This window comes from Hyla sarda, chromosome 1, assembly GCF_029499605.1.
Source record: "Hyla sarda isolate aHylSar1 chromosome 1, aHylSar1.hap1, whole genome shotgun sequence".
Taxonomy (NCBI): Eukaryota; Metazoa; Chordata; class Amphibia; order Anura; family Hylidae; genus Hyla; species Hyla sarda.
The window spans coordinates 196,419,469-196,440,949 of NC_079189.1; the positions used below are offsets into that span (position 1 = coordinate 196,419,469).

The 21,481-nt window shown below is 43.0% G+C and overlaps 1 protein-coding gene, 1 long non-coding RNA gene and 1 pseudogene across 3 annotated transcripts in view; 1 reads left to right on the forward strand and 2 right to left on the reverse strand.

Annotated features, from left to right (window-relative positions):
- LOC130362384 (uncharacterized) overlaps positions 1–15,296 on the forward strand; it is a 92,785-nt gene extending 77,489 nt beyond the window's left edge. Inside the window, exon 5 of the long non-coding RNA XR_008891393.1 lies at positions 15,027–15,296. This is a non-coding gene — a long non-coding RNA (uncharacterized LOC130362384). The remainder of the gene's footprint in view (positions 1–15,026) is intronic.
- Positions 1–21,481, reverse strand: part of LOC130362347 (alcohol dehydrogenase 1-like) — a 97,913-nt gene that overhangs the window by 32,630 nt on the left and 43,802 nt on the right. For both annotated transcript variants that reach the window (XM_056566663.1, XM_056566674.1), the window contains exons 6-8: positions 19,591–19,851; positions 8,466–8,601; positions 2,106–2,244 (exon numbers count right to left, since the gene is read on the reverse strand). In XM_056566663.1, the coding sequence (XP_056422638.1) occupies positions 2,106–2,244; positions 8,466–8,601; positions 19,591–19,851 (536 nt within the window). The remainder of the gene's footprint in view (positions 1–2,105; positions 2,245–8,465; positions 8,602–19,590; positions 19,852–21,481) is intronic.
- LOC130343563 (U2 spliceosomal RNA) lies at positions 17,344–17,424 on the reverse strand (annotated as a pseudogene).

Genomic DNA, 21,481 nt, shown 5'->3' on the forward strand with positions numbered 1-21,481 from the left:
AACGCATCAGGATGACTGGGTCGATCTGCTATCTTGGGCAGAGTTCTCCTACAACCACAAGGATTCCGATTCCACAAGTGCTTCACCCTTCTTTGTGGTCTATGGACTTCACCCTCGTCCTCCTCTTCCCTTGTCATCTTCCTCTGGTGTTTCTGACATTGATGAACAAGTGCAGAATTTTTCTTCCATCTGGCAAAAGACACGTCTTTCACTTCTACAGGCTACTTCTCACATGAAATTTCAGGCAGACAAGAAGAGACGTCCTCCTCCTGAATATTCTCCTGGCGACAAAGTCTGGCTAAATATATCCGTTTCAAGATACCCAGTTATAAACTAGGTCCTCATTATCTCTGTCCTTATAAAGTTAAGAAACGGCTCAATCCTGTGGCTTATTCCCTTCATCTTCCCTCCTCTCTCCAAATCCTGAATTCCTTTCATGTTTCCCACCTGAAACCAGCCATCTCCAACCGTTTTTCTCAAAGGGACATCTCTCCTTCTCCCATCTCTGGTACCTCAGATGTTTATGTTGTCAAGGAAATCTTAGACCCTAAGTTTGTCAGAGGAAAATGCTTTTTTTTTTTGGTAGATTGGGAGGGTTTCGGTCCGGAGGAGAGGTCTTGGTAGCCGCAGGACAATATTCTGGACAAAGACCTTCATAAGAAAATTTTGAGCTGCAAAAGGAGGGGAGACCAAAAGGGGGGGTATTGTTATAGTCTGCGCTCCGGCCGAACATGTCGGCCGCGAGCGCATTGTCCCTGCTCCCGGCAGGGCTGGGATTCGCATTGCGGGATGCACAAGCGAATCCCTGCATGTTACTTACCTGATTCCTCTGACTCCACTGCTACTGTGCGTCAGCCCCGGCGCGTGTCCCTGTACCGTAGGGCACGCGCGTGCCGAAGCTTTAAAATTTAAATTGGATTCGTCAGATTCCATGCACTCATCTCTAGAAGCCATCATAGCAGCAAAGAATGAGCTGCTGATGGCTCCCCACCGCACATGTCACACACCTCTTAAAGTCAGCTCTGGTGGTGATTCTATTAATCGCCACTTACATGCCTGAACAATACATGGCCCAATGACTACTCACTAAGGTGTACAGCATATGCTGGGGTGCCAAACTACAAGGAAGAATAACATACAGTACCTGTCAACTTTTAAGGAGTCACATCTGTTTTTGTGGATTTACAATGTCTTATATCAATATAACTGTTATTCCTTAGTTTAACCCCTTAAGGATGCAGGGTTTTTCCGTTTTTGCATTTCAATTTTTTCCTCATCACCTTCTAAAAATCATAATGCCTTAAATTTTTCACCTAAAATTCCATATTATGGCTTATTTTTTGTGCCACCAATTCTACTTTGCAGTGACATTAGCAATTTTACCAAATTATCCACGGCGAAGCAGAAAAAAAAATTCATTGTGCGACAAAATTGAAGAAAAATTTCATTTTGTAACTTTTGGGGCTTCAGTTTCTACACATAGCATTTTTCGGTAAAAATTACATCTTATCTTTATTCTGTAGGTCCATACGAATAAAATTATACCCTATTTATATAGATTTGATTTTGTATTACTTCTAAAAAAAAATCATAACTACATGCAGGAAAATTGAAATGTTTCAAATTGTCATCTTCTGACCCCTATAACTTTTTTTATTTTTCCACGTACGGGCCGGTATGAGGGCTCATTTTATGCGCCGTGAAGTTTTTATTGGTACCATTTGTATATTGATCAGACTTTTTGATCGCTTTTTATTCATTTTTTAAGATATAAAATGCGACCAAAAATATGCTATTTTGGACTTTGGAATTTTTTTGCAAATATGCCATTGACTGTGCGGCTTAATTAATTATATATTTTCATATTTCGGACATTTCTGCATGCACCCCCTATTGGCTATTACACTGAACATACCGATCTCATACACAGATCATTGTCGTGCATTGACACAGCAAAGATCAGTGTTGTCGGCGGCATGACCCTGCATTATATACCGGGCGCAGGGCGTACACATATGCCCTGCGTCCGTAAGAGGTTAAAGAACATGACATTTAAAATATTCTGTATTTATTTTTTTTAGTTAAAAAAAACTGTTAAAACATACCTTTCACCTTGACGTAACATTTCAAAACCTTTATTTATTTCGTTGAATGACAATTTGTGAGATAGCAAAGAATCCACTTTGAACTTGTCAGCCATCAGATCTGTTACTAGTTGAGGTACAGATTCCTTACCCTTAAAGCCTGCACAAAAGAGATGAAAATGAGAATAATATTGGGCAAAATGTGTATGATGGCCAAGATTTACTAATGCAAATGACTTACAGATTTATTAAACAGCCTGAGCCATTTGAAAAAAATCATATTCTTATAGGAGTGTTCTGGCATTAAAATTTTTTTTTATTTTTCTGGGGCTGCTGGAAGAAGAAAAAAAAAGTGATTCTTACCTACCTTGTCCCCAGCAGCTCCCATTTTAACAACTTTTGGTCTCTCACTATCTTTTTGCTTTCTCGTTTCTTTCTGCTTCATAGATGAGACATCAGAGCAGGACCTGCCCGCTCAGGCAGTCACTGGTCTCAGCAGCGTCCTATCATGACCAATAATTGGCTGAGAAGGCAGAGAGAAGCAGTGTGCTAGGGGGGGAAAGGAAGTCCCTAAAATGCGAGTTGCAGGGGACTAGGTTGGTAAGGGTAGGATTTGTATTTCTCAGATCAGTTGTAATTGTAATGACACCATAGAATATGCTACAAAACAAACAAACAAAAAATGTCTGTGGGATGAAATTGGAAAAAAAATCATTTTGTCAATGGAAAGAGTGGGGGGGGTTAGTTTTCACATAACACTGCGCACACTGATCTTTTACACTGATCTCTGCAAAGCCATAGCTTTGCATAGATCAGTGTTATAGGCGGTCGATTGCTCAAGCCTGGATCTCAGGCTTGGAGCAATTAATCGCTGATCGGACATGATGGAGGCAGGTAAGGGGACCTCCGCTTGCGTCCTAGCTGATCAGGACATCGCAATATTATTTTATCGCAATGGTCCCAATCAGCCCGACTGAGCTGCTGGGAAGCTTTCATTTTAGACGTGGCGATCAAATTTTATCGTCGCATCTAAAGGGTTAATAGCGCGTGGTACAACGATCGGTGCCTCACGCTATTAGCCCAGGGTACCGGCTATCATTAGCCACTGGGACTGACCCGGTATGACGCGGGGTCACGTGACCCCACGTTATCTACCGGGACCGGGCGCAGGGCGTACAGGTATGCCCTGCGTCCTTAAGATTCTAAGGACCAAGCTGATTTTCAGCCAGGACATCTTCTCCCCTATCCAAAGGATAGGGGAGATTTTCACCCGGGACATTTTCTCCCTATCCAAAGGGATTTTGGAGAGTAAGTTCTGCTGAAATGGTTTTTGGGGACATGTCACAATTAGGAAGCCACTATTGTGCCAGAACAGCAAAAAAAAAAAAAAAGACCACATGGCATGGTATTTTGGAAACTGTGCCACTCAAGGAACGTAACAAGGGGTCAAGTGAGCCTTAACACCCCCGCAGGTGTTTGACGACTATTAGTTAAAGTTGGATGTGCAAATGAAAATTTATTTTTCACTAAAATGCAGGTATTTCCCCAAATTTTAAATTTTTACAATCGGTAATAGGAGAAAATGCCCCCCAAAATTAGTAACCCCATTTCTTCTGAGTATGTAAATACCCCATGTGTGGACGTCAAATGCTCTGCTGGCGCACTACAATGCTCAGAAGAAAAGGAGTCACATTTGGCTTTTGGAAAGCAAATGTAGCTGAAATGGTTTTTGGGGGGCACGTCACATTTAGGAAGCCCCCGTAGTGCCAGAATAGCAAAAAAAAAAAATTATAATCTACATGGCATACTAAGTATGAAAATACCCCATATGTAGATGTAAAGTGCTCTGCAGACGAACTAGAATGCTCAGAAGAGAAGGAGCGCCATTGAGCTTTTGGAGAGAGAATTTGTTTGGAATGGGATCGGGGGGCCATGTGCGTTTACAAAGCCCCCATGGTGGCAGAACAGTGGACCCAACCACATGTGACCCCATTTTGGAAACTACACCCCTCACAGAATGTAATAAGGGGTGCAGTGAGCATTTACACCCCACTGGCGTTTGACAGATCATTGGAACAGTGAGCTGTGCAAATGAAAAATTTAATTTTTCATTTTCACAGACCACTGTTCCAAAAATCTGTCAGACACCTGTGGGGTGTAAATGCTCCCTGCACCCCTTATTACATTCCATGAGGGCAAATTCTCTCTCCAAAGCCAAATGGAGCTCTTTCTCTTCTGGCATTGTACTGCACCGGCAGAGCACTTTATGTCCACATATGGGGTATTTCCATACTCAGAAGAAATGGGGTTACAAATTTTGGGGGCTTCTTTTCCTATTTCCCTTGTGAAAAGGAAAAATTTAGGTTAACACCGGCATTTTTTTAATTTTCACATCCAACTTTAACGAAAATTCGTCAAACACCTATGGGTGTTATGGCTCACAATATCACTTGTTTTATTCCATGAGGGGTGTAGTTTCCAAAATGGGGTCACATGTGGGTATATATTTTTTTGCGTTTCTGTCATAACTGCTGTAAAATCAGCCACCCCTGTACAAATCACAAATTTAGGCCTCAAATGTACTTAGTGCACTCTCACTCCTGAGCCCTGTTGTGCGCCCGCAGAGTATTTTATGCCCACTTATAGGGGCTACACCTGCATGTTAGTGTAAAATGTTAAATTTTTTTACACTAACAGGCTGGTGTAGACCCAAACTTTACCCTTTCATATGGGGTAAAAGGAGAAAAAGACACCCAAAAACGCAATTGCTACTGATGTGGCCCTAAACTGTTTCCTTGAAATATGACAGGGCACCGAAGTGAAAAAGTGCCATGCGCATTTGAGGCCTAAATTAGGGATTTGCATAGGGACGGACTGGGATGCAAGTGTTACAATTGCCTGCGCTACCAAAAATATTCTACGCCAGTGATTCCCAAACATTCCCAAACAAGTGTATTTGTAGTGTTTTGCCCTTTATTTTGTGTTAGTGTAATGTTTTTTGGGTACATTCGCACTGGCAGGGGTTTACGGTGAGTTTCCCGCTAGGATTTTGCCACAGCTCAACTTAAAGTAGGAAATTCACTGTAAACCCCCACCCGTGTGATTGTACCCTATAAATTCTCATGGGGGGGGGGGGAAACAAACCTCCAGGTTTTGCAAAACTACAACTCCCACTAGCATGTACTGATCGCCGAAGGGCATGCTGGAAATTGTAGTTATACAACAGCTTGAGGCACGCAACTACAACACCCAGTATGCTGAGACAGCCGTTTGATGTTCGTGCATGCTGGGAGTTGTAGTTTTTAAAGAATTAGAGGGCTACAGTTTACAGACCACAACACAGTGATCTCCAAACTGTGGCCCTCCAGATGTTGCAAAATTACAAATCCCAGCCTGCCCAGACAGCAAAATGCTGGGAGTTGTTGTTTTGCAACAGCTGGAGGCTCCGTTTTGGAAACGCTGCCGTGTTTTTTCATTTTTATTGGGGGGGGGGCGGTGTAAGGGTGTATTTGTAGTGTTTTACCCTTTATTTTGTGTTAAATTTAGCAAAACTACAAATCCCAGCATGCCCAAACAGCAAACGGCTATTTGGGCATGCTGGGAGTTGTAGTTTTGCAACATCTGTAGGGCTACAGTTTAGAGACCACTCTATAGTGGTCTCCAAACTGTGGCTTTCCAGATGTTGCTAGGCAACATCGCTGCACCAGGGAGCCGCACCTCATCGCTGCCGCTGCACCAGGGAGAGGATTGCCGCCCGTCACCGATCATCGACGCTGGTAAGAGACCTCCGCCGCCGGTTGCAGGACAGTTCCCCCGTTCTGCCTGGACGACCATTGGTGGGCAGTGCGGGGGAACCGAACTTAACCTCCCCACCCTCGGTCTGCTATTGGTCGGTCGCTTCTGACCGACCAATAGCAGGGATAAGAGGGGTGGTACCCCTGCTATTTTACTCCTATTCCTTCAGGGGGATCGGGGCTGTCTTGGACAGCCCCAATCCCCCTTATTTACCGGGTCCCTTGGGACCGTATGACCTGGAATCGCCGCAGATCGCCGGTCTGACTGGCAATTTGCGCCGATCGCAGACAATAGGGGGTTTCAGGACCCCCCAGGCTTTGGCAAGGGATGCCTGCTGAAAAATTTCAGCAGGCATCCCGTTCTGTTCACCGTCCGGTTACCGGCGGTGAACAGAAACGCTGAGGGCGTACAGGTATGCCCGTGGTCCATAAAGGGGTACTTCACTGGAAAACATGTTTTTCTAAATCAACTGGTGCCAGAAAGTTAAATAGATTTGTAAATTACTTCTATTAAAAAATCTTAATCCTTCCAGTACTTATCAGCTGCTGCATGCTCCACAGGATATTCTTTTCTTTTTGAATTTCCTTCCAGTCTGACCACAGTGCTCTCTCCTGACACCTCTATCCATGTCAGGAACTGTCCAGAGCAGGAGAGGTTTTCTATGGGGATTTGCTCTTACTCTGGACAGTTCCCAAAATGGACAGAGGGGTCAGCAGAGAGCACTGTGGTCAGACAGAAAGGAAATTCAAAAATACAAGAACTTCCTCAGCAAATGATAAGTACTGGAAGGATTAATATATTTTTTAATAGTAATTTACAAATCTGCTTAACTTTCTGGCACCAGTTGATAAAAAAAAAATGTTTTTCAGTGGAGTACCCCTTTAAGTCCCGGGAAGCGAGGGTGTACCTGTATGCCCTTGGTCCTGGTGGGGTTAAAGTTGTTATTAAGGATTTAAAAACCAGTGCTGATTTCTTAGAATAACAGCACAACTCTTGTCCTGTGGTATGTGTGATATTGCAGCTCAGTTCCATTGAGGTGAGTAGAGCCAAGTTTTAACACCTCTCACAAACTGAGGACTAGTGTGGTGCTGCTTTAAAAAAAGAAATTGCTCTGTATTTTTATTCCTGGATAACCCCTTTAACCCCTTAATGACGAAGGACGTATATTTACGTCCTTGGCCGGCTCCCGCGATATAACGCGGGGTCTGATGCTGGGACGCGGTGCCGCGCGCTATTAACCCTTTAGACGCGGCATTCAAAGTTGAATGACGTGTCTGAAACGAAAGTGAAAGCTGCCCGGCTGCTCAGCGGGGCTGATCGGGACTACCGCAATGAAAATGCGGTGTCCTGATCAGCTGGGACACGAGCGGAGGTCCTCTTACCTGCTAGTGTTGCTCGCGAATATTCGCAATGCGAATTTTCTTCGTGAATATCGCATATTCGCGAATATAGCACTATATATTCGAAATGACGAATATTCGTTTCTTTTTTTTTTTTTTTTTCGTCACAGTACACATCACAGTGATCATCCCTCTCTGCTTCCAGTTTGTGTGGTGTAAAGAAGGCTCTATTACTACGGTCTGAGACTGGCGTACGAATTTTCGCGTCTGTGAAAATTTGCATATGATAATTTGCGCATATACGTATTTTCGCATATGCGAATTTTCGCTTATGCTAATTTTTGCATTTGCGAATATTCGTATATGCGAATACTTGTATGCGAAAATAAGCGCGAATATTATGAATATGCGAATTTAGCAAATATATGACGGATATTCGTCCATATATTCGCAAAATATCGCAAATTCGAATATAGCCTATGCCGCTTAACACTATTACCTGCCTCCGGCGTGTCCCCTCGTAAATGTCCGAACTATAAAAAAATTAAACCGCACGGTCAATGGCGTACGCGCAAAAAAATTCCAAAGTCCAAAATACAAAAATGGTACCACTAAAAACTTCAGATGACGGCGCAAAAAGTTAGCCCTCATACCGCCCCATACGCGGGAAATAAAAAAAGTTATAGGGGTCAGAAGATGACAATTTTAAACGTATAAATTTTCCTGCATGAAGTTATGATTTTTTACAAAAGTACAACAAAATCAAACCTATATAAGTAGGGTATCATTTTAATCGTATGGACCTACAGAATAAAGATAAGGTGTCATTTTTACAGAAAAATGTACTGTGTAGAAACGGAAGCCCCCAAAAGTCACAAAATTGTGTTTTTTCTAAAATTTCGTTGCACAATGATTTTTTTTACATTTCACCGTAGATTTTTTGGTAATATGACTGATGGCACTGCAAAGTAGAATTGGTGGCACAAAGAAATAAGCCATCATATGGATTTTTAGGTGCAAAATTGAAAGGGTTATGATTTTTAAAAGGTGAGGAGGAAAAAACGAAAGTGCAAAAACAGAAAAACCTGTGGTCTTTAAGGGGTTAAGGGCCCCATGATGAAAATATACATCTTTGGTAGTTAAGAGATTCAATTGTCTTAAGAACTAGACAGTTTTCATAAATCCGGTGACAGTATTTAACAGTAATATCATTTGTGAATTCTCAATGTGTGGGTTTGTTACACACCTCCAAAAAATGCTGATTTTAAGGTTCGTCCTGTGAGAAGCAATCTTGGTGCAAATGAGAGTGTTGAAAGTGAAGGAGCCACTCCAACTATAACAGCAGTGCCACAACTCATATGGCTGGAGAGTAGTGCAGAAACCTGTGAAGAAACACATGAAGGTCACTGAGATAAAATCTTAGGGTGTATTCAGACAAGGAAAATGTGTTGCACCTGTTTTTGTCAGCTGTCCAAATGACCTCATTGGGGTCTGAAGGAATCCATGGCCAAGCTGCAGAAACAACCTTATTTACATGTATAGAACAGATTTCCAGTCACAAACATTTCTGCAACAAATCTGTACCCTACATTAACCCCTTAAGGACTGAGCCCTTTTTCACCTTAAGGACTCGGCCATTTTTTGCAATTCTGACCACTGTCACTTTAAACATTAATAACTCTGGAATGCTTTTAGTTATCATTCTGATTCCAAGATTGTTTTTTCATGACATATTCTACTTTAACATAGTGGTAACATTTTGTGGTAACTTGCATCCTTTCTTGGTGAAAAATCCCCAAATTTTATGAAAAATTTGAAAATGTTGCATTTTTCTAACTTTGAAGCCTAACTTTGTAAGGAAAATGGATATTCCAAATAATTATTTTTTTATTCACATATACAATATGTCTACTTTATGTTTACATCATAAAATTGACAAGTTTTTACTTTTGTAAGACACCAGAGGGCTTCAAAATTCAGCAGCAATTTTCAAATTTTTCACAAAATTTTCAAATTCACTATTTTTCAGGGACCCGTTCAGGTTTGAAGTGGATTTGAAGGGTCTTCATATTAGAAATACCCCATAAAAGACCCCATTATAAAAACTGCACCCCCCAAAGTATTCAAAATGACATTCAGTCAGCGTTTTAACCCTTTAGGTGTTTCACAGGAATAGCAGCAAAGTGAAGGAGAAAATTCACAATCTTCATTTTTTTACACTTGCATGTTCTTGTAGACCCAATTTTTTAATTTTTACAAGGGGTAAAAGGAGAAAATGTATACTTGTTTTTGTAGCCCAATTTCTCTCGAGTAAGCACATACCTCATATGTCTATGTAAAGTGTTCGGCGGGCGCAGTAGAGGGCTCAGAAGCGAAGGAGCAACAAGGGGATTTTGGAGAGTACGTTTTTCTGAAATGGTTTTTGGGGGGCATATTGCATTTAGGAAGCCCCTATGGTGCCAAAACAGCAAAAAAAAAAAAACACACATGGCATACCATTTTGGAAACTCGACCCCTTGTGGAACATAACAAGGAATTAAGTGAGCCTTAATACCCCACAGGTGTTTCACAACTTTTGCATATGTAAAAAAAAAAAAAAAAAGAATTTTCACTAAAATGTGTGTTTCCCCCCAAATTTCACAAGGGTTAATAGCAGAAAATACCCCCCAAAATATGTAACCCCATTTCTTTTGAGTATGGAAATACCCCAGGTGTGGACATCAAGTGCCCTGCGATCGAACTACAATGCTCAGAAGAGGAGGAGCGCCATTGAGCTTTTGAAGAGTGAATTTGTTTGGAATGGTAGTCAGGGGCCATGTGCGTTTACAAAGCCCCCGTGGTGCCAGAACAGTGGACCCCCCACATGTGACCCCATTTTGGAAACTACACCCCTCACAGAATTTAATAAGGGGTGCAGTGAATATTTACACCCCACTGGCATTTGACAGATCTTTGGAACAGTGGGCTGAGCAAATTAAAAATTAAATTTTACATTTTCACGGACCACTGTTCCAAAAATCTGTCAGACACATGTGGGGTGTAAATGCTCACTGCACCCCTTATAACATTACATGAGGGGTGTAGTTTCCAAAATGGGGTCCCATGTTGGGGAGTCCATTGTTCTGGCACTATGGGGGCTTTGTAAACACACGTGGCCTTCAATTCCGGACACATTTTCTCTTCAAAATCCCAATTGCGCTTCTTCTGTTCTGAGCATTGTAGTTTGCCCGCCAAGCACTTTATATCCACATTTGGGGTGTTTTCTTACTCAGAAGAAATGGGGTTACAAATTTTGGGGGGCTTTTTTCCTATTTTCCCTTGTGAAAATGAAAAATTTAGGGTAACACCAGCATTTTAGTGGAAAAAAATATTTTTTTTCATTTTCCCATCCAACTTTAACGAAAATTGTCAAACACCTGTGGGGTGTTAATGCTCACTGTACCCCTTGTTACATTCCATGAGGGGTGTAGTTTCCAAAATGGTGTCACATGTCGGTATTTATTTTTTTGCGTTTATGTCAGAACCGCTGTAAAATTAGCCACCCTTGTGAAAATCACCAATTTAGGCTTCAAATGTACATAGTGTGCTCTCACTCCTTAGCCTTGTTGTGCGTCCGCAGAGCATTTTACGCCCACATATGCGGTATTTCCATACTAAGCAGACATTGCGTTACAAATTTTGGGGGTCTTTTTTTCCTTTTACCTCTTGTGAAAATAAAAAGTAAAGGGCAACACCAGCATGTTAGTGTAAAACATTTTTTTTTTACACTGACAGGCTGGTGTAGACCCCAACTTTTCCATTTCATAAAGGGTAAAAGGAGAAAAAGCCCCCCAAAATTTGTAGTGTAATTTCTCCCGAGTACGGAGATACCCCATATGTGGCCCTAAACTGTTTCCTTGAAATACGACAGGGCTCCGAAGTGAGAGAGCGCCATGCGCATTTGAGGACTAAATGAGGGATTGCATAGGGGTGGACATAGGGGTATTCTACGCAAGTGATTCCCAAACAGGGTGCCTCCAGCTGTTGCTAAACTCCCAGCATGCCTGGACAGTCAGTGGCTGTCCAGAAATGCTGGGAGTTGTTGTTTTGCAACAGCTGGAGGCTCCGTTTTGGAAACACTGCTGTAAAATATGTTTTTAATTTTTATGGGGGGGGCAGTGTAAGGGGGTGTATATGTAGTGTTTTACCCTTTATTTTGTGTGAGTGTAGTGTAGTGTTTTTAGGGTACATTCACACTGGCGGAGGTTTACAGTGAGTTCCCTGCTAGGAGTTTGCGCTGCGGCGAAAAATTTGCCGCAGCTCATACTTGAAGCAGAAAACTTACTGTAAGCCTGCCCGTGTGAATGTACCCTGCTGTTCACATGGGGGGGGGCAAACCTCCAGCTGTTTCAAAATTACAACTCCCAGCATGTGCTGACAGACCGTGCATGCTGGGAGTTGTACTTTTGCAACAGCTGGAGGCACACTGGTTGGAAAACCTTCAGGTAGGTTCTGTTATCTAACTCAATATTTTCCAACCAGTGTGCCTCCAGCTGTTGCAAAACTACAACTCCCAGCATGTACTGATCACCGAAGGGCATGCTGGGAGATGTAGTTATGCAACAGCTGGAGGGATCGCAACTACAACTCCCAGCATGCTGGGATTTGCAGTTTTGCAACATCTGGAGAGCTACAGTATAGAGACCACTGCAAACTGTGGCCCTCCAGATGCTGCAAAACTACAAATCTCAGCATGCCCGGACAGCAAACAGTTGTGTGGGCATGCTAGGAGTTGTAGTTTTGCAAGATCTGGAGGGCTATAGTTCAGAGACTACCATATAGTGGTCTCTATACTGTAGCACTCCAGATGTTGCAAAAGTACAATTCCCAGCATGCCCAAACAGCTGTCTGGGCATGCTGGGAGTGGTACTTTTGCAACATCTGGAGTGCTACAGTATAGAGACCACTATATGGTGGTCTCGGACTGCAGCCCTCCAGATGTTGCTAGGCAACTTACCGGCTTCCGTCGGATCCAGGGAGCTTGCTGCACGACATCGCCGCCCGCCGATCTCCGACGCCGATCGTCGCCCGCAGCCTCCGCAGCTCGGTAAGTGGACTCCGCCGCCGATCCTCTGTCGTTTCCCAGTTCTGCCCCGCCTATTGTGGGTGGGCAGAATGGGGAAAACGAAAGTTAACCCCCCGCCCCCGATCTGCTATTGGTGGTCACGTCTAGACCACCAATAGCAGGGATAGGAGTGATGGCACCCCGGCCACCTCACTCCTATCGCTTCAGGGGGGTTGTGGGTGTCATGGACACCCGCGATCCCCCTTCTATTCCGGGTCACCATAGACCAGTAATGACCCGGAATCGCGCAAATCGCAAGTGTCATTTGCGCGGGGTGCCTGCTGATAGATATGGTACGCCCTTGGTCCTTAAGTACCAGGGAGCAAAGGCGTACCTGTACGCCCTTGGGGTTAAAGGGGTACTCTGGTGAAAAACTTTTTTTTTTTTTTTTTAAATCAACTGGTGCCAGAAAGTTAAACAGATTTGTAAATTACTTCAATTAAAAAATCTTAATCCTTCCTGTATTTATTAGCTGCTGAATACTACAGTGGAAATTATTTTCTGTTTGAAACACAGAGCTGTCTGCTGACATCACGAGCACAGTGCTCTCTGCTGACATCTCTGTCCATTTTAGGTACTGTCCAAGGTAAAAGTAAATCCCCATAGCAAACATATGCTGTTCTGGACAGTTCATAAAAGGGACAGAGATGTCAGCCGAGAGCACTGTGCTCGTGATGTCAGCAGACAGTTCCGTGTTTCAAAAAGAAAAGAATTTCCGCTGTAGTATTCAGCAGCTAATAAGTACAAGAAGGATTAAGATTTTTTAATAGAAGTAATTTACCAATCTGTTTAACTTTCTGGCACCAGTTGATTTAAAAAAATATGAAAGTTTTTCACCGGAGTACCCCTTTAAGCTACCTTAAAATAAGTATATATATATATATATATATATATATATATATATATATATATACTGAATATTAATAAACTAACAAATAATAAAAATCGAAATTAAAAGTGATTGTCAGAGTTAAGGGCAGTTACTGAAAACTTTTTTTTCTCTAGAGTACCTGGTGTATCAATAAGAATATTAATAAATCTTTATTTATATAGCGCACACAAATTCTGCAGCAATGTACACTCATATTGGTCCCTGTCCCCATTGGGGCTCATAATCTGAATTCACCTATTAGTATGTTTTGTAGTCTTGGAAGAAACTCACAAAAGCATGGGAAGAACATGGAAACTTGTTGCAGATGTTGTCCTTGGTAAGATATGAACCTAGGACCCCAGAGCTGCAAGTCACTGTTTCGCATTGCACAGAAAAATCCACAGATATTATTAGGAACTGAGGTGGCCCAGTACAGGAGTTGTTACCCCGTACCCTTGCTGCCCTGTCAGGCAGCCTCCCTGCAGTGTCCCCTGGGCCCCCTTCACTTGTTCCTTATTTACAGTTGGTTTTATGCTATGTATTGTACATAAGAGTGTTGTACCTTTAAGAATATTTGTCATGTGGCTAAACTATTGTCATGTGAGTGTAACCCAGTGATGTGTCAGTGACCATGTGACCTAAGGGTGACCTATGGGACCCCACCAGAGTCTCCCCTATATAAGTCCTGGGAGGAGTCTCTTCGCTCTCTTTGAGCTCAGCTCTGAGTCTTTGCTGAGATCCAGCCAAGTCAAGTCCTAAGAGTGTGTCTGGAGTCCATAGGAGGCCTCAAGTCAGTCCAGCAGCCACAAGTCTTCAAGTAAAGTACAATTGGGGTATAGTCAGCCCCATTCAAGTCAGTCAAAGTCATCTGTCTTCAGTCAGCGTGGCCAACAGCAATATTGTCCAAGTCCACTACAAGTCCCAGCAAGCCCTGAGGTCTCTGAAGTTACTGGTCACCTCCGTGGGCCTGGCTAAGCTGTATAGACTGTTCCATATGTCACTCCGTAAAGCTACGGTTGTCCGTAACTTGGCGTCTGAGTTATTATTGCGCCCCCCCCCGGGGCTAGCCCACGATCCAGCGGTATACCTTCGGGTGGTATTGAGGATAAACCACGCCCTGGCATCACGAATACAATGGGTTCATGCCTTCTGCCTCTAGGGCAATTCCATCTACCCTGCATCACACCCCTGTATAATGTACTAGCAGTCCAGCTTTTAACAATACAAAATGTAACCATCATGTTCAGGAATTTAGACAGAATCTTCGATGCAGATGTACAGTGGGGAGAACAAGTGTTTGATACACTGCCAATTTTGTAGGTTTTCCTACTTAGTGTAGTTCTGGCTTGATCCCTCACCTTCCTCATGATCATTGATGCCCCATGAGGTGAGATCTTGCATGGAGCCCCAGACAAAAGGAGATTGACCGTCATCTTGCACTTTTTTCATTTTCTAATAATTGCGCCAACAGTTGTTGCCTTCTCAACAAGCTGCTTGCCTTTTGTCCTGTAGCCCATCCCAGCCTTGTGCAGGTCTACAATTTATCCCTGATGTCCTTACACAGCTCTCTGGTCTTGGCCATTGTGGAGAGGTTGGAGTCTGTTTGATTGAGTGTGTGGACAGGTGTCTTTTATACAGGTAACGAGTTCAAACAGGTGCAGTTAATACAGGTAATGAGTGGAGAACAGGTGGGATTCTTAAAGAAAACATAACAGGTCTTTTAGAGCCGGAATTCTTACTGGTTGGTAGGTGATCAAATACTTGTATTAAAATTTATTAAAGTTATTATTTTTTTAAATCATAAAATGTGATTTTCTGGATTTTTGTTTTAGATTCCGTCTCTCACAGTTGAAGAGTACCTTTTAAATAAATAACAGACCTCTACATGCTTTGTAAGAATGAAAACCTGCAAAATCGGCATTGTATGAAATACTTGTTCTCCCCACTGTAAATGATACCTTATCCAGGGAGTGCTAATGCACAGCAAGCAACGTGAACCCTGTGTAGTCTGACTGTAGTAGCTTTGGATAAAAGGAAAACCTTTCTGAGGTGTTGATTTGTTGTACAATCTGTCGCAGTTGATGTTTAGAGACTTTTCATTGTGACTTTTACTTTAGATGCTTTTTGTAGAATTTTGTTAGCTATGCCATAGTCTGGTTAAAAGGAAATTGACATCAGTTTCACTCACGCTATCCTGTTGGTACAGGTGTGTAGTGCAGGTGACACTCATGATAATGATACTTACCTGTCCTTGATCCGTGGCCCGTTATTTTCCTCATTCGGGTGGCAGGCTTTGGGGTGCAGGCAGAACCTCAACATGATTCTAAGCATGCACCAAGTCTGCTGCCCAAGTGAGGAAGATAACAGGCCAAGGGACTACGGATCAAGGACAGGTAAGTATTGTTATTATCAGTGTCATCCACACTACACACCTGTACCAATAAGTTAGTGCGGGTGAAACAGATGACAGTTACCATTTAACTTTTTGCAGTGGTCGTGAATTTATTATGTGTGATTTGTTGCACAATTTGTCACCTCACCAGCCTTGACCTGGCTTACAAAAGTAGCTGTGGACAGCATTTGTAAAATGTTACATGTTTGGCAGAAAAAGGTTGCAGAGGATGAACTATACAAAGTAGTATACTGAAGTGTAAAAATATGTACTAGCCCCATATTTATCACATGCCATGCAACTATTTAATACATTTGGTGCACATACATATTTTTACCCCACAAATTAAAGGTGTAGAAAAATTGTTCACTTACACCACCCTTAATACATTTCCCCCAATGACCCAGAATGACCCTGGCATTTACAATCCATGATAATAACAAGAGACTACATCCTGGCCATCATTGTTTTGAAGGAGTTTACTTTGCCTTGTTTTGCATGTAAAGTAAACACAGCTGGAATAAATTGTTTCCATACCATTTTGTCTTTTATTTTTTAGCATTTGAGGGAATGCCAATCCTCAATTATTCTCTAAAGCAATCTTGTATTGTTTGGACCTTGAATAGACCTTGGACACAAAATAAGCTATTGTTACATTTGTTTTTTTTTACATCAAATCTCTTTTGTTAGGGTTATGTTGTAGGTGTACCCTTGTAGTACATATTATGTTATAAAAGTTTTTGTATAACTTAGCACTACATCAGAAAATATAAAACTTTATAATCTATCTAATTAGAGGACTGAATCATTTTCTATAACCTCCACCAGCCAGTAAGTCCACATTCCCTGTCTTCAGGCAAGCTTTACATGTTACTATAGTACTATAGTGCAGGACAATTTATCCCTTTTTCAAAGGATAAGTGTCTGATCGTGGGGGGTCCGACCTCTGGGACCCCCTTAAATCTAAGAGCCGAGGAACATGCTCTCGAATCACCCAAAGTGCAATAAAAAGTGCAAACGTGTTACACTAAAAAAACGTGCACAAATAATGCGGTCCATCGCAAGCCCTCCTCCAATAGGAGAGAGGCCCCCCAACAAACCTTACCCTTCACTTCTGGACCAAAAGGTACCTGCGAGGTTCCAGGTTCGATGTCCCTTTTCGCCGAAGCTACTAAGGGACCACAAATGCTCCCGGCATCCCCCTTGGGGTTAGCCAAGGTATCTGCCCGCAGAGCCGATGACAGTTGGTACCCTGCCAAAGCAGGAGTACCCAGGGTGTTTGCAGGGAGGTGCGGAACCTAATGGCCACACAAACCTCCCCTAGACCGCCAGGAGGGACACCCAGAAGGGCTACCGCATCCTGACAAATCCTGTGGACGCACAACATGTAAAAAGTGACACAGTGAGACAGACAGAAATAAATAAATTTGTGAATGTGTGCAGATATACTGCCCGGACATCCGGCCAGATCTATAAAAATTTCTCTGATCCTAGCCAGAAGGCCGGGAATCAAGAGGTGAGTGCCACAAAGGTGAAGATATCATGGTGCCCGTGCTTTAACTCAGTGAGCCAATACACCCAGTGAGTTTTGGCACCTCGGGGTCACCACTCCCCGAGGCACTGAAGTACCTCGGCTCTAGACCCTCTCTGCCTCATGGCGAGACCCGGAGGAAGCAGGTCACATCAGGGCAGCCGTCAAGCTGATTCCTCAGAACCAGCCCCGGAACACCCCGCTACACCTGCTCCCCACCAGCTCCATACTGTTGTCACCTGCCACCAGCATTAAACTGATAAAAACAGATACTACACTTGATCTTAGCCAAAGGCCGAGAAGAGATAACCCCCCTGTGATGGCCTGCATTGCACTTCGGGTCATCTCAGGAAAGGACAGTGTCGACCCCCGCACAAATTGGCGGCCGACACCCCCTCCGTGTATCTCAATGGGAGAGTGGGGGATACAGCATAAAGGTATCTCTAGTGCTCCCATAGAGATACATGGTGGGGGTGTGTTGGCCACTGCTTCGTGGGGGGTTGATACGCTCCATTCTAGGGGAAAGCTGGGGTGCCGTGCAGGAGATCATGGGGGTCCCAGCGGCCAGACCCCCTGCATTGAGATACTTATCCACTATCCTTTGGATAGGGGATAAATTGTCCTGCACAATAGTACTCCTTTAGTAAAAATCTTCAATCAATAAAAGTTCTGTACAGTGGAAAATACTAGAAAGGGAGGGTGGAAAGAAGAAGATGCAGCTGCAGTATATCACTCAAAGTGTGTGAGCAGGAAGCAGGGATATTAGGGAGAGACATTGAATATCTCAGGAGGGACTGACCACTTTGCAGGCATGGATCTAGAAAACTAACATTATGCAGAGCTTTGGGGAGGAGGAAACTAACCCAAAATAAGCAGGTTTGACAAATTTCTGGATCCACTACAGCTCATAGGATAAATAGTTTTTCACTCCAGGGTCATACACAGCCATTCATTGTAGTATTAATTTCTATTTTTATTTTATTTAAAAAATATATATTTATTTTTTAAATGAAAACAGATGCCAAGGAGAGGAGAGGAACACTGGAAATTCATGAGGTTCAAAAATGTAAAAGCATCCAATGTGTTAGCCTTGTCTAATAATAAAAGCAAGAAAACTGTTGTTAAACTTGTAAATATCAGAAAATATAAGCAGTATGAATAATAACTCTAAGCTGTTGAGACAGAAATATATTACGGGGTATTCCAATCTCCAAAGTTAGGGTGCTATAAAATAAAAAAGAATCTATACTCACCTGTCCTGATGCACTGCTGCTGCCTGCTTGTCTTTACGTATTTATTGCTGTGTGTTGTCCCTGCACGAACTGCCTCCTGAGCCAATGACTGCAAGAACCACCTGTGTAACAGAAGGGTCCTCACTAGGCCCCCAGCTGCCATGATGCCTCCTTGGACTAACAACAGTTGCATCTTGGGGACTCGATTGGGTGACTCAAGGAGCCTCCTTTTATTCCCTGAGACACTGAAGGCTGCTGACAGAAAAATATTTCTGTGATAATCCTACAAAATAAGATGTTCTACCTGTGACGAGTCGTGGACAGGGACCTGATCTCCTACCAAGTCATACAGTCCTGGACTTACAAGAAGGCTACAATGGCATTTGGCTCATGGTCAGTGTGGAGATAAAGCCAAGGCCACAACACCTTGCTGATGGGCTACAAGGCCCCCCAGAGTCACATTTTTAGAAGGCTATTGTTACATTGCTGGTTGGCAGTCCCCGATGTTCAGCATGTCCAGCTGCTTGCCTCAGCAAAGTTGCGCGCTCAGCTTCTCCTCCCCACTGCAGGCGACAGGTGGCAACAGTTTCAGGCATACCCCATGCACCTGCACATACAGTTTCTTTAAGAGTTTGTGCATGCCCCTAATTCTATTCCTGCTCCAATCCCTGCCAGGTGCTGCCTATATGCCTAACACTGCTCCACTCATTTCAGCTTGCTTGAGCAACATTGTAGTTTACTACAGCAAAGGTGTTTGTCTGCATTGTTTCCATTTACTGATTGTAGTATTTTCAGTCAGCTATATAATGGTGTTATCCAAATATACATACACGAGCATGGACTGAGTCTGATAAACTGCTCTACTAAAATGGAGGAAGAGATGAGAGGAGGAGGAAAATAACTGACACAACAAGGCATAATAATCATCATAAGCAGAGGGAAACATGATTCGGGATTCTAAAGCAATCACAGCACTAATATTTACAATGGCTCTAACTATATACATTACATATATACACCTACAAGACCGAAGTCTGTTTCCTGACTCCATCTTTGTCTAATCCTCCTTTACCTGTCAGCCTTGTAACTCTGCTCCCAAGTGGCAAAGTGGGTCCACAACCATTGAGGCGTTATAGCTATTATCATTCTGTGGAGTACTATGGTGGTGATTTAGATTAGGTATACAGTATGAAATCAGCAAAATTGTTTATGCAAAATGTGTTAGCAATTACACTATTTACCATGATATCAGTGTTTCCAATACATTCAAAAGAGTAATGGACTCCCCCATTTGTCATCTTCTGTATCACCTCATGGATGGGATTTTCATAATCCTTTGGGTTGATACATTCAGTGGCTCCACATTCCATGGCTTTTTCAAATTTTTTGCTGTTTACATCAATTGCAATAATTCTGGAAGCTCCTGCTTTTTCACATCCAATAATGACTGATAAGCCAACCCCTCCCAAACCAAATACAGCGCATGTAGTGCCGGGCTCCACCTGAAACAGGAAATATAATTATAGTATAAAATTATTAAATGTGATTATTATCAAAGTTAAAATGGTTGTTATGTTCTCTCTTTGTTTTCCTTATACTTTTTGTACATACAAAGAGATGCGAGGGTAAGGCTTTGTTCAAATATAGTGGTAGAGCAAAGAGCCACATCACTAACACAACATACAGACTGTCATAGCAGGCTATAACTACCCCTCCCCCTTACTACAGTAAATAATTAAATAATAACTGACACAACAACAATTTAACTTTTTCGTGGGTGGGGGTCAGCCACAGCTTTATTTATAAAATAACTTAACTGTAACAAAGACACCGATTGGCTTCTTGCCAACCCGAAAGATGCTGCCACACAGTCATGTGTGCAGGTTGACCCCGCTTTCACCGTCTTCTTACCGCCAAGCTGTGACTTACAAAAAACAGAGATACAACAAAGGGAGGGAGGGCAAAACTCCAGGTCCTGGGCAGGTTGAGGGGGGAAGGGAGACACCACAGCTATAAATACCCAGGGGAGGGCCCCTGAAAGCCCGGGAAACTATTAAACCCCTGATTGGTGCACTCCTTCCCCCCCCACCCATGGGACATACCACTACTGTTACTGACAAATTTGCCAGGTCCCAAGATGGCGCACGCCCGGACGGTACAGAAGGGCGCATGCGCGAGTGGCTTCACATGGACCTTTTGTTTACGTACGTCACTTCCGCCTCCAGACCGGAAACGGTGCAAACGCCATTGCACCATACTCCGCACAGCGTCTCCACTAGCTCTGGTGTGCGCCACATGTGCCGGGATTCCGCCTCCGCCAGAAGGTACACTTATCATGCTATTATGCACATCCTTTTTATGGACTCTATGAATACAGTATTCAAGTTTGTTATGGATTTTCTGTTTTTTCATACGTGGCATACATCTGATGTATATGCAGTGTTTGTAATTTGTCTGTCCACCTATGATCATACTGTCACTGCTTTTGTTTTGATATTCATTTGTAAACACAATCCGGTGTTGGGACACCACAAACCCCCTTACTTAAAATAAGTCAACCCCCGACGCCTGTCCCCTAAGACAGAGGAACTGGAACAGACTTAAGCAGGATCTCTAACTGACAGAATCCATATCCCGACAAACTTTTATACACATTAGGTACTTTTAAACCTACTAGACATTTTCTAGGCATTTTAAACATTTTGTAGACTAGTAATCCTACTAGACATCTAAGAAGGCTTCTAAGACATTTATAAAGTTAACTAAGCAACTATGAAGCTATCTAAATAATTATGAACACTGCATATATATCAGATGTCTGCCACGTATGAAAAAACTGAAAATCCATAACAAACTTGAATACTGTATTTATAGAGTCCATAAAAACGATGTGCATAATAGCGTGATAAGTGTACCTTCTGGCGGAGGCGGAGTCCCGGCAAATGTGGCGCACACCGGAGCTAGAGGAGACGCTGTGCGGAGTATGGTGCAATGGCGTTTGCACCGTTTCCGGTCTGGAGGCGGAAGTGACGTACGTAAACAAAAGGTCCATGTGAAGCCGCTCGCACATGCGCCCTTCTGTACCGTCCGGGTGTGCGCCATCTTGGGGCCTGATCCACCTATGATCACACT